This window comes from Saccharomyces mikatae (genome assembly GCF_947241705.1).
Source record: "Saccharomyces mikatae IFO 1815 strain IFO1815 genome assembly, chromosome: 5".
Lineage (NCBI taxonomy): Eukaryota > Fungi > Ascomycota > Saccharomycetes > Saccharomycetales > Saccharomycetaceae > Saccharomyces > Saccharomyces mikatae.
In genome coordinates this window covers 497,553-511,721 of record NC_079260.1, presented here as the reverse complement: position 1 = coordinate 511,721, position 14,169 = coordinate 497,553, and the positions used below count along the sequence as shown (strand labels likewise).

The 14,169-nt window shown below is 40.0% G+C and overlaps 5 protein-coding genes and 1 non-coding gene across 6 annotated transcripts; 4 read left to right on the top strand and 2 right to left on the bottom strand.

Moving 5' to 3' along the window:
- Nucleotides 1–332: 332 nt before the first annotated feature.
- BEM2 (GTPase-activating protein BEM2) lies at nt 333–6,815 on the top strand (the record flags this gene model as incomplete). The annotated part of the gene is made up of 1 exon (XM_056222005.1): nt 333–6,815. The coding sequence occupies one exon, from the start codon at nt 333–335 to the stop codon at nt 6,813–6,815; it is 6,483 nt and encodes a 2,160-aa protein (XP_056081740.1).
- Nucleotides 6,816–6,942: 127 nt separating this feature from the next.
- Nucleotides 6,943–8,151, bottom strand: OXA1 (membrane insertase OXA1; the record flags this gene model as incomplete). The annotated part of the gene is made up of 1 exon (XM_056222004.1): nt 6,943–8,151. The coding sequence occupies one exon, from the start codon at nt 8,149–8,151 to the stop codon at nt 6,943–6,945; it is 1,209 nt and encodes a 402-aa protein (XP_056081739.1).
- Nucleotides 8,152–8,370: 219 nt separating this feature from the next.
- Nucleotides 8,371–9,135, top strand: PET122 (Pet122p; the record flags this gene model as incomplete). The annotated part of the gene is made up of 1 exon (XM_056222003.1): nt 8,371–9,135. One exon carries the CDS (start codon nt 8,371–8,373, stop codon nt 9,133–9,135), a length of 765 nt encoding a protein of 254 aa, XP_056081738.1.
- A 51-nt stretch (nt 9,136–9,186) lies between these two features.
- On the top strand, nt 9,187–10,518 carry SMKI05G2340 (2-aminoadipate transaminase; the record flags this gene model as incomplete). Its single annotated transcript, XM_056222002.1, has 1 exon — nt 9,187–10,518. The coding sequence occupies one exon, from the start codon at nt 9,187–9,189 to the stop codon at nt 10,516–10,518; it is 1,332 nt and encodes a 443-aa protein (XP_056081737.1).
- A 221-nt stretch (nt 10,519–10,739) lies between these two features.
- Nucleotides 10,740–13,469, top strand: UBP3 (mRNA-binding ubiquitin-specific protease UBP3; the record flags this gene model as incomplete). The annotated part of the gene is made up of 1 exon (XM_056222001.1): nt 10,740–13,469. One exon carries the CDS (start codon nt 10,740–10,742, stop codon nt 13,467–13,469), a length of 2,730 nt encoding a protein of 909 aa, XP_056081736.1.
- Nucleotides 13,470–13,602: 133 nt separating this feature from the next.
- Nucleotides 13,603–13,676, bottom strand: Smki_5.trna17V. Its single transcript has one exon. It is a non-coding gene; the product is annotated as a tRNA-Val (tRNA).
- Between the last annotated feature and the right edge of the window lie 493 nt (nt 13,677–14,169).

The following is a 14,169-nucleotide window of genomic DNA, read 5'->3' as shown; positions in this document are numbered from 1 at the left end:
CTCGGTGAAACACGGTCTTGAAAACAACCTGGATACACAAGACATGAGACGGCTTTTGGAACACAAAGAACAAAACCAAGAGAAGCGAACTACGTTGCAGCCACTAGTCAACGTCTGCGTATTCAAACATTCTTTTTCATTTTTAATATACTGACTTCGTATTCCCCCGTTCCCGCTACACGCATTTTTTTTCTTTTTTTCCTTTTTGGTTAGGCTACTGCAGATCAATCCAATTTTTCCAACAGAACAAACAAGCAAACGTTTCAGTTTAAAAGAATACACAGTAGTCGTGCCTTTCTGAACAAACACAAAAAACAAATAGCAGGAGACAAATGAAAGGTCTTCTCTGGTCTAAGAACAGGAAATCTTCTTCGACAAGTACTACTTCAGGCTCAACATCCACGTCTCAAAAGACTACTTCTACGTCCACCGCATCGTCGTTGTCGTCACCGTCATCATCCTCTCAAACGATTCGGAACTCGACAAGTAGTGCTCCTCAATACATGCATTCCCATCATCACCATGGTCAGGGACACGGCTACTACAAAGGAGAAGACAGCAACAGAGATAAGAGAAAAAGTTCTGTATTTGCATCCTCCAAACAGTATACATCGACCAGTTCCAGCCAGGTCAACTTAGGTGTGTATCATTCCGATACGAACGCCAGGTCATCGAGAAGCATTGCTTCTACGCTAAAAGACGATTCTCCCTCTATCTATTCCGAAGAGGATGCCAGCAATTCTTCCAGTCAGAAGTCCTATGCCCAAGATGAAGCTTCCATGGCCCACAAAAAGAGTACACATTCGAAAGATATGGCGTTGCCCTCTCGTTCATCCTCTTTATCACCTCCTCAATCTCGAAGTAGTAATGGAACCGCATTTGAAAGATCACTGAATTCTGCCGGCAACAGCAACAGCAATAACAATGGTAACGAGGTGGAACCAAGGCAAAGGAATGTTATCCACCTAAGCTCTGACAACTATGATACAACTGTTTTCAAGACAGGATGGGTGAATAAATCTCATGGCCAAACTGTAGCAACAAACTATAATAGCTCGATGACTGCCCCCACCTCGACCTCGACCTCTTCGTCTCAAAATCTTCGTAATGACGCTTATTCCAGGAACAGAGAAAGCAGATTCTATGGTAATGACAGCTCATCTTCGAAAAATGATGATAACACGAATAGTTCGACCATAAGCAATGGCAATGATATTGCCTCGACAAGAAGTAGCATGGCTTTGGACCCTCAAATGCTAGTGCCCGATTATCGTCTCTATAGGGCACAATTAAAAGGTTGCGTGCTCAACCTTTACAAAAGTGGTTTGAATAGCAATGTCAAATTTTTCGATCCAAGTTTACCAGCTTCAAACAACAATATAGCGAATGAAAATCATCAACAAAAAAAGCAACAAACAAACCTCCATGCTCAAGCAGAAGCACAGCTCCAAAGGCAATCATCTGACCAAGTGGGGGAACCCATTACATTAGAATTGAAATACTTATCTGAAGTTTACCCTCATCCAGATTTGAAACTGGACAATGAAGGCAAAATTATATCAGGAACAATAGAAAGTTTGTGTCATGCAGTCTTATTTTATTCTGGTTCAAAGCATTCAGGTATACCTAGTGAAAAATCCTTATCAAAGACCCATAGAACTGTCATCAATCTGTTATTGATGTTTCCATTAATAGATCAGTTCATTAAATTTCTGAAAATATTCAATCAGTTCGGTCTTTCTTTTACCAAAAATAGGTCGAGATTGACAAATAATTCCACACAATTCTACAACATATCTCCAGCTGTCGATGAATCCATGACCCAAAGATTAGCCCTAGCGACTAAGACGATCCTTGATGTATTTCCAGGGTTTCTTCTTGATGAACCAATGCTCAAAGCTATAATTTCTTTATTAGACACTATATCTTTGCACAATGATGAAATATCGAACAATTTAAAAATCAAAATTGCCAACAAGCATAACGAATTAATGAAACTAACCGCATTTAGTCGATCTCTATCAACGGCAACATCATCAACGCATGAACTGGAGATTATTTTAGATCCAAGTTATTTCCTATCTTTAGACATCAAGACATTAGCTGATGAAGTTCATCAAATCAATTTAAAATTTGATAAAGTTTGGGCCCCAAAATTTGATTACTCTCTGCTTTATGACTCCAAGTTTGTCAATCGAAGAATCATCTCATTAAATCCATTGGTATTTAATAACAACCAAAATGTCCATTTTCTAGGACGACTATTAGTGTCACATTTATTTCCAACAAATCCTGCATTTAGTAAAAAAGTAACTCCAAAAGTGAGAGCCGAGCTATTAAATAAATGGGTCCAAATTGGATGTAGATTTGAACATTTGGGTGACATGGTATCATGGCTAGCTGTTGCCACTATTATTTGCTCTGTTCCTGTTCTAAGATCATCTTCATGGAAACATGTTCCTGATCAATCCCTGAAGACTATATTCAAGGATTGGGTTCCTACAATTATTCAATTAGAGAGGCGACAAAGGACATCTAAATCTACAAGCAGTGTTTTCATCCTCGCTCCACCTAACCTGGACGATGATTTTACAAGAGCCAATGTCATTTCCTATTTTGGAGACTTGCTAATCCACGCTGATGATTTGCCATCCGACGCGAAATTTAAGTACTTGGAGAAGAAAATTAACAGAACTAAGAACGCTTTTCATAAATGGCAACAAAGATTACAGGCAATTGACTCTGCAAGAAATAAAACTAACTCATCTGGGAATATTGGGGATAATGATTCATCTACTAGCGTTGTTTATCAGCTCTGGAAGTTCCATTTATCACAATCTCCGCTGAACATTGAAGGAATAATGAAACTAAGTCTTCAACACGAACCTCCAACAATTGATCAGAAAGCATATTCTACAATTGGCTCTCAAAGAAGCGCTTTAGTAACTGGGAGTTATTTGCCGATTTTATTCAATGAACTACTGCCAAACTATTCATTGTTCCCTAAAAATACGCTAGTAGGTGCTGCCAGTGATGCAAAACTACCCCCACCAAGATCTTCTGCCCGCCTTTCGAAGTCACTTTCGATTAGCGAGCCAATAATGACTTCCAATAGTCACACCGCAAGTCCATTCACAGATGAAGTTCTGTCCGCATCCAGTGATAATAATAAGGTAACAGGGGTTGGCAAGATTGATGGACCAGTGATCAAAGAGATGTCATCAAAACAATCAAATAAGCAAAGGTTATTAAAGTCTGTCAGAGATGTGTTTAATATTGATATGGATGTATTTCATATATCCGATGATTTAGTATTCAAATCTGTATACGATAATGATGGTAAGTCGCGTCCTGCTAGTATGGTCATAGAAACACCAAAGAGATTCTCACAGCACTCTTCTATGCTTATTAACAACATCGCTACTCCAAATCAAAAAGTGAGAGATTCCATGGATACTGCCGGAAGATTAAGTAAGACTTTAGAGAATATGGACTTTTTCAATAATATTGGTCAGGTCTCAGATTCACTAAAGGAATCCATTATTCATGTGGTACTAAAATCATCTTCACTAGAAAAGATTTTTGATTTACTTGTATTAACAACTAATATTTTCTCAAAATTGGTTGATACTAAAGACCTTGAGAATTATTACTATCACCAAAAGCAGAGAAGTCACTCTAATAGAGGCCCTTCCGATGATAACATAGGATTATTGGATTATGCATTCATTAGATTAACTATGGACAATGATATTTTCACAGAAACATTCTTTAACACATATAAAAGTTTTACTACTACAACAGCAGTATTAGAAAACATGGCGAAACGGTATGTTGGTGCCAAAAGTTGCAGTGTGTCGATTTCCAAGATTTTGGGTCGCAATGGAGATTCAAAAATGAAGATAAATGAGGATTCCAACTTGGTTTCTTCTTCATTATACGATCAGAATTTTCCTGTATGGGACATGAAAGTGATTGATGATGAGAATGTAAACCTTATTTATATGGCCAAAATTCAAATTGGCGCTGCCGAAGCTATACTTCATTTAGTTAAAAATCACTACTCTGACTTCACAGATGATTTATCTAGCAACTCCACTTTATTGGACATTATAAAAATAATGGAGCAAGAAGTATCTACTGAATGGCCTACGAGGATTGCCAACCTCAAGGTACAGAAGGGCCTGCCAGAAAACTTTATCATTGAATCAGAGAATTTATTGACTGTGCTAACCGATCTATTCCACAGTACTAAATCAGCTTACCAAAAACAGTTATACAGACCCATTGGTGTTAATAGAACTCAGAGGAGGATAACCGACAATTTGAATTATTTTAACAAGTTCTCCTTCACAGATCTCAACAGTATCATTGATGATCCTTCTTTCAACGATGACATGATTAGATCTTTTCAAAAGTTACGCTCCACCAATTACGAAGACATACTAGAGTGGATCTACCAATTAGATAATTTTATTTCCAAGAAGGTCAACTTAGTTTCTAAAAAAGATTGGATAGTTATTTTTCAAGAGTTAGAGTTGCTTTCGAAGGAATCTTTAGTTTCTTTCTTCAATTATCCATTACATTTCAAGTCAAGCAAACTGATAAACCCTGGGTATTTACAATTACATGAGTTTGAAATTTCCAATCTTTTTACCTGGATTTCTACTTTGATTATCAAGGATAACGAAGGCAAAGATAGTCTTTTCTTTGAAAGACTTCCCCAGTCTATACAGTTGTTAATAAGGCTACACATGAGTCTAACGACATTCTTCCTAATGGAAATTTCAAATGTCAACAGGAATAGTGGTGAAAGGTTAATTACTTGTAAAGTCATTTTACAAATATTGAATTATATTCGGTGGAAAAATGGAAGTTTGGATTTATTTGATTCAGAAGAGGATGAAAGCCCTCATGCCATATGTCCACATATCCCAGCTTTTATTGAAACTGCTATTACGCATGCCATAATTTCACCAGAGTCAAGGAACTATGAACTTTCGTGGATCAAAGCTTCTGAAAGTCTTTCAGACACTACTAAAGAGACCCATAATCTAAGGTCCATTAGTAACATTTTAGAAAAGATAGATGACATACATATAAAGAGATTCATTGAGATTGATGATGTATTCAGTAAAAGCTGCAAGAATTTATGCCCCTGTCCTGGTTGGTTTATTTCAAGGTTGCTGGAAATATCTCAGTTTGTCCCTAATATGAGTATAACCAATTCCAAACTTATCAACTTTGATAAGAGAAGATTTGTTAGCAACATAGTATCCAACATACTAGATTTAATTCCTAACGAAAGAGAGCTTCCATTTGATTTTGAGTTAGCGGAAGAAAATTCTTCAAAAAAAAATACTTTTGGCCGTATTCTGTTTAATACCTTTGAAGATCTGGATAAAGCATACAGAAAAAGGACGAAAAAAGTTTCAGAGTCAGAAGCTATATCGGAAAAATTTCAAGAGCGGGGAATTTTTAATGAAGTTCTAGTCAATGAAATTGAGAAGATTAAAAGAGAAGCTAGAAAATTAGAGGTCTTACTCGACCAAGAAAAGACCTCAAAGAACTCTGCTGCTTTACACCAGACTGTTACGAAGAAAAATAGAAAGTCTGTAATTATCACAGGTACTAATGGTGACAACGATCACAACTACAGTCCTAGTAAGACTGCTGGCCAAACATCATCTCTTGTCAGCGTTATGGACAGCAGTAATTCAGCAAGAAATAGAAGAGATTCGAGAGCTTCATTTTCCACGAACAGATCGTCAGTAGTATCAAACTCTAGTCATAATGGGGTTAGTAAAAAGATCGGTGGATTTTTCAGAAGACCATTTTCAATCGGTGGATTCAACACATCAAGTTCTAATTATTCACTAAACAGCATACTCTCACAAGAAATTTCGAGTAACAAGTCCATATTGCCAAGTATACTTCCAGAAGTCGATCCCACGCAACTACATGACTTGAAACCTAGTTATACTTTAAAAACGTTCGAAATCAAATCAATAATGGAAATAATCAATCACAGGAATATTCCAGCTTACTATTTTGCATTCAAGATAGTCATGCAAAATGGTCACGAGTATTTGATTCAAGCGACTGGTTATAATGATCTCAATGAATGGATGAAAATGATCAAAGCCTCTAAGAGATTCTCATTCCATTCGAAAAAATATAAAGGCAAAACCCATAACAAGATTTTTGGCGTACCATTAGAAGACGTGTGTGAAAGAGAGAACACGTTGATTCCTACAATTATTGTAAAATTATTAGAAGAAATTGAATTACGCGGATTAGACGAAGTGGGGTTATATAGAATTCCTGGTTCCATCGGTAGCATAAATGCCTTAAAGAATGCCTTTGACGAAGAAGGTGCCACTGATAACTCCTTTACATTGGAAGATGACAGATGGTTTGAAGTGAATGCCATTGCAGGATGTTTTAAAATGTATTTAAGAGAATTGCCAGACTCTTTATTTTCTCATGCCATGGTAAACGACTTTACCGATTTAGCCATCAAATATAAAGCACATGCAATGGCAAATGAAGAGTACAAGAGGATAATGAATGAGTTGCTTCAAAAGTTACCCACATGCTACTACCAAACTTTGAAAAGAATTGTATTTCATTTGAATAAAGTACACCAACATGTTGCAAACAATAAAATGGATGCATCGAATTTGGCTATTGTTTTTTCTATGAGTTTTATTAACCAAGAAGATTTGGCAAACAGTATGGGATCCAGATTGGGAGCAGTCCAGACGATCCTTCAGGATTTTATCAAGAATCCAAATGATTATTTCAAGCAATAAGCGACGTACGCTATATATATATATTCATATATGTATACTGATACCGCTACTGAAAGGGTAATTTGATAATGCTTGTAAAAACTTTCAGTTTTGTATGTTTATATTTACAGAAATATAGAGCGTTTATTTATTTTTTGTTATTAATGAAACTTGATTTGTGAAGGATTTTGATCTTCGAGTTCTGTCTCTTCTCCTTGAAGCTTTCCTGTAATTTTTTCTCGTTATCTTGCATTAGTTGCCTTCTTTCTGCCTGGTCTCTCGCCTTTTGAATATTATGTTTCAAAGATTGGAAAATGCCCATATTTTCCGTTGAAGAGGCGCCAGTAACGGGTGTCCTTGGTTTGGCCACTTCTGTTATCTTCAGTTTGGAACGAACCCATTTGTTTCTTAAAATAAGGGTTTGCAGGACAGAAAAGGCACCATTGAAGGCAAAGTAGAGTACCACGGCGGATGACAAGTTCATTGTGGCCGGAATCGAAATGATGGGTAGAATAGTGAAAAGACGTTTCATTGGGGAACTAAATTGTTGGGAACCAGTCTCGCCACCCAGTCTTGTAAACGAGATGAAAACCGCGGCAGTAATTACTTGCAAACCCAAGTAGGGGTCTGCTTGGGTCAAGTCCGTAAACCACGCAGCACCTTGATTGACGAACCCGTCCACTGGGTAATTTGCCATATGTCTCAATGCATTGAAAAACCCTAGAGCTATTGGTATTTGTAGCATGGGTGCAGCCAGCCATCTATTCTTAATACCGTGCGAGGAGAGCAGTTTTTTTCTTTGCATAGCCACCAATTGACCCTGCTGCAAATCTGTCGTAGACATCAGCTTATTGTTTAGGGCGTCCAGCTCAGGCTTGATATGGGAATTCCTAGCAACAGTGTCTGAGGATTTAACATAGAGGGGGAACATGAGACATCTAATCAGAATGGTGGAGACGGCAATCGTCCCCCACCAGGGCAAACCGGAGTAGACATGAACAGCTTCCAAGACGTGCTGGATAACGTCAGAAGGCCAGTACCAAGTTTGGGCCAAACCGATGCTATTTAGATAGCCTATATGAGAAGAAAGCTCGCCAACTGTTTGCGTCGTGTTAGCGATAAGGTCCGAAGTGGAAGCTGAAAGAGAAGGTGCTGAAGAGGTCAATTCATCGATGGAGGGCAACTGGGTTTGGATTTCCGAGATATCATTACTATTTGATCCTGTGGAATTGAATCTTTTGACTGGAAAAGAGATCCATGACGGAAAGGGCCTGGGCGATACTATAGTGCGAGCCGTGGCAAGTCTGGAAGAGGCAGCAAACCTAGATGTGACGAGTCGAGAGCTTAATTTGAACATCGTCGAGGAGGTTGTTTGGTGCTCGGCTGATATGTGTTCAGATATGTATAGAGACCGACGCAGTGGTTAAATTTTTCATGGTACGGATTACTTCCGTGCTGTTGGTTGAAAGCGAAATCTCGGCATCAGCATGCTTTGAGTATTCAAGGGAACGTTTAAACGTAAAGAGCATACGAGGCTTTAGCTTGGACACAATCAAGAACGCGAGCGCTAATTACCATGTTTGCCATCTCGAAAAGACTAATGAGCAGCGATGTGCGGTCGCAGATACTGCTAAACAGTTTAAATGGAGACATGCCAGGCGCACTGGCCCTGCTGCGTCAGCAGAAGCAGACCAGCATGGATGTGGAACTGCTGCACACGATGCTGGCGCGGGCGGCTGCGCTTGCGCATGCCAACACCATAGCATACATATGGTATCAGCATGTGATGCCACGCCGACTAGCAGTAGAAGGTCGCCTGCTATGTGACATGGCTGGCGTGGCATTACATCAGGATAAACTGTTCTTGCCCGCCCAGTTCCTGCAGCACTACCAGACGATGACCCACCATCGTTGCACCAACCCAGAAAGCCAAATGATCGAGTTTGAACTTAGACGGGTCAAAGTGGAGGCGTTTGCGCGTGGTACTATGCACTCCACTGCCCTGAGAGAGAAGTGGAAGGTATTTCTGCAAGAGATGGATACGCTACCGGGGCGGCCTCCATTGAGACTGCGGGACTTCCCGCAGTTGGTCACGTCCATGGGTATAGCCACTGGGGAGCGGGAAGAACAGGCAGCAGCTTTAGAGCTGTTCGAACGCCAACGGCTAGTTGTAAAGAACGAATGGTCACTACCGCTATTGCTGGCGGGCATTCTGTGGCATGTTCCTGGCCCAGCACAAGCACGACGCGTTCTAGCGGAGTTCATTCAATGCTATCGCGGGCTGCCGCTGGTGGATGCCGAGCAGGTGATAAAGAGAAGAGGATTTGAGATTACTACGTGAACACGGGTCAAGCAGAATTGGAACAAGGAACAAAAGTGTTAACAGGCAGTAATGGCGTACAGAGAGATAAACTTTTTCAAGGGACATCCAAGTTCGAGACTGCTGCCTCGAGAGGCAGTGATCCAGGCAACTGCGGCTGTACTGGGTCCCGAGACAAGAGAGTACGACGATGACCCCTATAATAGGCATCCATTGACGTATGGTTCTGATGAAGGTGCGCTGTGGGTGCGTGAGCAGATCTGCACATTTTTGAACGATCAAGTGTTCAAGTTCGACGACGGGGCTCGGACGAGGACACAAGTGGACCATTTGAATCTGAACAGCGGGGCTTCGTACGGGATGCTGAACATCCTTCTACAAACGACCTTGCCGCATAATGGGTACACTCGACAGGCGTTCATCATTACGCCAACGTATTTCTTGATCAACGATTGCTTCAGGGATGCCGGATTCAAGGGCCGGATAACTGCTATCAACGAAAAGAGCCACGACTCGATTGACTTCGAGTCGTTGGTTGCCGCCCTTGACCACCACGAGGGGGAATCACAGCCCGACAGTACGACAGAGATCATCCAGGGTCCAGCGCTGACCAAGAAAATCTACAAGTATGTGTTGTACTGCATCCCGACTTTTGCGAACCCATCGGGCAACACGTACTCGTTGGAGACCAGGCGCAGACTCATCGACATTGCTCGCAAGTACGATATGCTGGTCATCAGCGATGACGTCTACGATATTCTAGATTACACAACGCCCTCGAACGAACTGGCTTCTCCACCCCTGAGAATGGTACACATAGATAGAAGCACAGCGCCCTTGGGGCAGGCTTCGTTTGGAAATACGATCTCCAACGCGACTTTCTCTAAGCTCATCGCCCCCGGGCTCAGGTTTGGGTACCACGAATCTATAAATTCTAACCTCGCCAGGCAGCTGTCCAAAGGAGGAGCGAATGTGTCTGGTGGAACACCCTCACAACTCAACTCCATGATCGTGGGTGAGTTGCTGCGTAGTGGTGCCGCCCAGAGGTGCATTGCACATCTGAGGTCCGTGTATGCTGAAAGAGCCGCTATTTTGACTGCAGCGCTCAAAAAATGTATGCCACTAAGAACCGAGATTACACCGGTTAAGGGCGGCTATTTCACCTGGGTCACCTTGCCTCCAGCGTACAACGCCGTGGAGATATCAACTGTTCTGGCCAATAAGTTCAATGTCATCCTTGCCAACGGTTCGAACTTCGAGGTCATCGGCGATGAGAAAAACTGGGGTCAGTCATCCTTTAGGCTATCCATTAGTTACCTAGAGGCTGACCAGATTGAAAGAGGCATCGAGCTCCTCGGTGCAGTTTGCAAATCTTATGCGACTACCAACAACATAATTATGTAGAAAGAATAAGTATATAGTCGAATCCAGAGGGGGGTAACTTCACTACTGGCAAAGGACGGAAAACGAAAGAAAGAAAGAAAGAAAAAATAAAAAACGAATAAAGCAGTTCCACGACATAATCAACGCGAAAAGAGATTACAAGTAAAGGGAGCCGGTCAATACTAAGTCAAATTTGTCTGCTACCGTCGCTCAGGTATCCTTCTTTTTTTTCTATCATCACAATGAATATGCAAGACGCTAACAAGGAGGAGTCGTACTCGATGTATCCTAAAACTTCTTCTCCGCCACCACCTACGCCAACAAACATGCAAATCCCCATTTATCAGGCTCCTCTGCAGATGTATGGCTACACTCAAGCGCCATATTTATATCCTACTCAAATGCCTGCTTATTCGTTTAACATGGTCAACCAGAACCAGCCAATGTACCATCAAGGTAACAGCCCACACCATATGCCTCCTCAAAACAGTATCAACGGTGGCAATACTACTAATAGCAGCAACATAGGCAAGAAAAAGTGGCACTCCAGCAGTGTTGCTAACAGCAGTAGCAACAACGGCGGTAGTCAAGGCGCCAACTCTAACGGTATAAACTACAACAAATCACACGCCTATCATCATAGTTACTCAAACAACCATATTCCAATGATGAACTCTGCAAACAATGGTAACAATGTGAGCATGAAGAAACAGGCCAATCCTTCGAATGGCAACGGTCCTTCGGCTACTTCACCGTCGTTTTCTTCTTACAACTCTTCCTCACAGTATGATTTATATAAGTTCGATGTGACTAAATTAAAGAACTTTAAAGAAAACTCGTCCAGCTCTGTTCAGTTGCCACTGTTCATAAACACTACAGAAGCAGAGTTCGCTACCGCAAGTGCGCAGAGGTACGAGTTAAACTTGAAAGCTTTAAGGTTAGACCCTGAAAGCTTAGCAGAACAACCCGTAGCTCAAAGCTCCGTTCATCACCATGCGAAAATTCATGATATACCAAAGCATAATGAAGAAATAAAGACAGAAACTCATGGAGAAGAGGAAGATACACACGATAAAAAGTCAAATGCGAGCAAAGACACACATGAACACAAAAGGAAAATTGAACAAAAGGAAGATGAGTCCACACTGGAAAATAGTGAACAAATCAATCAGGAACCTCGATCTACCGTTGCGCCCATAGCGGTGAACAAAATGGAAGTAGAGGAGTCCATTGAAGAAAGTACTCTGAATACATCCTCACCCACACCCCCAACAGCTAAATCTTGGTCTGCCATAGCATCGGATGCGATTAAAAGTAGACAGGCCAGTAATAAGCCAGTATCTGGTTCAATCATGACTAAAACATCCACCTCTGGTACAGCTACAAGCGCTTCACCAACAAGCACAGTCACAGCAGCTATTGGAAAATCGAGTTCTCCGCTGTCGTCCAAGCAACCTCAAAGGAAGGATAAAAAGTACGTTCCGCCTTCAACAAAAGGTATTGAACCACTCGGATCTATTGCATTAAGAATGTGTTTTGATCCTGATTTTATCAGTTACGTTTTACGGAATAAAGACATCGAAAATAAAATTCCACTTCTTTCTATTATTCCAAGGGGCATAGTAAACAGAGCCAACATTTGCTTTATGAGTTCCGTGCTGCAAGTGTTGCTCTACTGTCAACCATTTGTTGATGTCTTGAACGTTTTAAGTACACGGAACACTAATTCAAGGATTGGTACATCATCCTGCAAATTATTAGATGCTTGCTTGACTATGTATAAGCAATTCGATAAGGAGAATTATGAGAAAACAATGGAAAATGCAGAAGATACTGAAAAATCATCGGAGAATGATGCAAAGAAACCATCGAAATCCAAGAATTTCCACCACAACACCACTGTTGAGGCTGTTAAGCCTGATGAATTTTACAAAACCTTGTCCACTATACCTAAATTTAAAGACTTGCAATGGGGCCATCAGGAAGATGCGGAAGAGTTCTTGACCCATTTACTAGATCAATTACATGAAGAATTAATTTCCGCAATTGATGGTTTAACCGATAATGAAATCCAGAATATGCTGCAAAGTATCAATGACGAACAATTGAAAATTTTCTTTATTAGAAATTTATCACGTTATGGAAAAGCAGAGTTTATCAAGAATGCCAGCCCAAGATTGAAGGAGTTGATAGAAAAGTATGGTGTGATTAATGACGACTCTACGGAAGAAAATGGTTGGCACGAGGTAAGTGGATCCAGTAAAAGGGGCAAGAAAACCAAGACTGCCGCCAAGAGGACCGTGGAGATTGTTCCATCACCAATTTCCAAGTTATTTGGTGGTCAGTTTAGATCAGTCTTGGATATCCCCAACAATAAGGAGTCTCAATCGATTACTTTAGATCCATTTCAAACAATCCAATTAGACATTTCAGACTCTAGTGTGAATGATTTAGAAACTGCATTCAAAAAGTTCAGTGAATATGAACTACTGCCATTTAAGTCATCATCAGGTAATGATGTTGAGGCCAAGAAACAAACTTTTATCGACAAACTACCACAAGTTCTTTTAATCCAACTTAAAAGATTTTCATTCATAAATAATGTGAATAAAGATAATGCGATGACGAACTATAATGCATACAATGGACGTATTGAGAAGATTAGAAAGAAGATCAAATACGATCATGAATTAATCATACCGGAAGAATCAATGTCCTCCATAACGTTAAAGAATCATACTTCAGGAGTTGATGATAGAAGATATAAGTTAACTGGAGTGATATACCACCATGGCGTGAGTTCAGACGGTGGACATTATACAGCAGACGTTTATCACAAGGAGCATAATAAGTGGTACAGAATAGATGATGTAAATATTACAGAATTGGAAGACGATGATGTTCTGAAAGGTGGAGAAGAAGCTTCTGATTCGAGAACAGCCTATATTTTGATGTATCAAAAGGTATATTAAAATGTGGAATTAATATTATAGAAAAAAATACATAAAAGATTATATAACAGTAATACAATAGTATACATGACTTTAAGATGAAAAATAAAAAAAATAGTGGATACCAATTGGTACACTATATAAGCATAAAAATTGATTTCGCCCAGGATCGAACTGGGGACGTTCTGCGTGTTAAGCAGATGCCATAACCGACTAGACCACGAAACCGCTTTCTGTTGTGATTTTTGCTCTTATGAGAAATTAGATCAAAGTAATGATGCATATCAAATAAAATGGCCACGAACAGGCTACTGTTGTAATATAAATCAACTATCATCTACTAACTAGTAGTCATATTACTAGTATATTATCATATACGGTGTTAGAAGATGACGCAAATGATGAGATATAGTCATCTAAACTAGTGGAAGCTGAAACGCAAGGATTGATAATGTAATAGGATCAATGAATAAGAACATATAAAACGATGATAATAATGTTTATAGAATTGTGTAGAATTGCAGATTCCCTTTTATGGATTCCTAAATCCCTGAGGAGAACTTCTAGTATATCTACATACTTAATATTATTGCCTTATAAAAAATGGAATCCCAACAATTACATCAAACTCCACTATTATCTCAGCTACCTACCTTCGTTTGAGGTCTCTTGTAGGAATGTTAATTAATTATTGAGACACATAGAATTTTCTTCCGCAGTT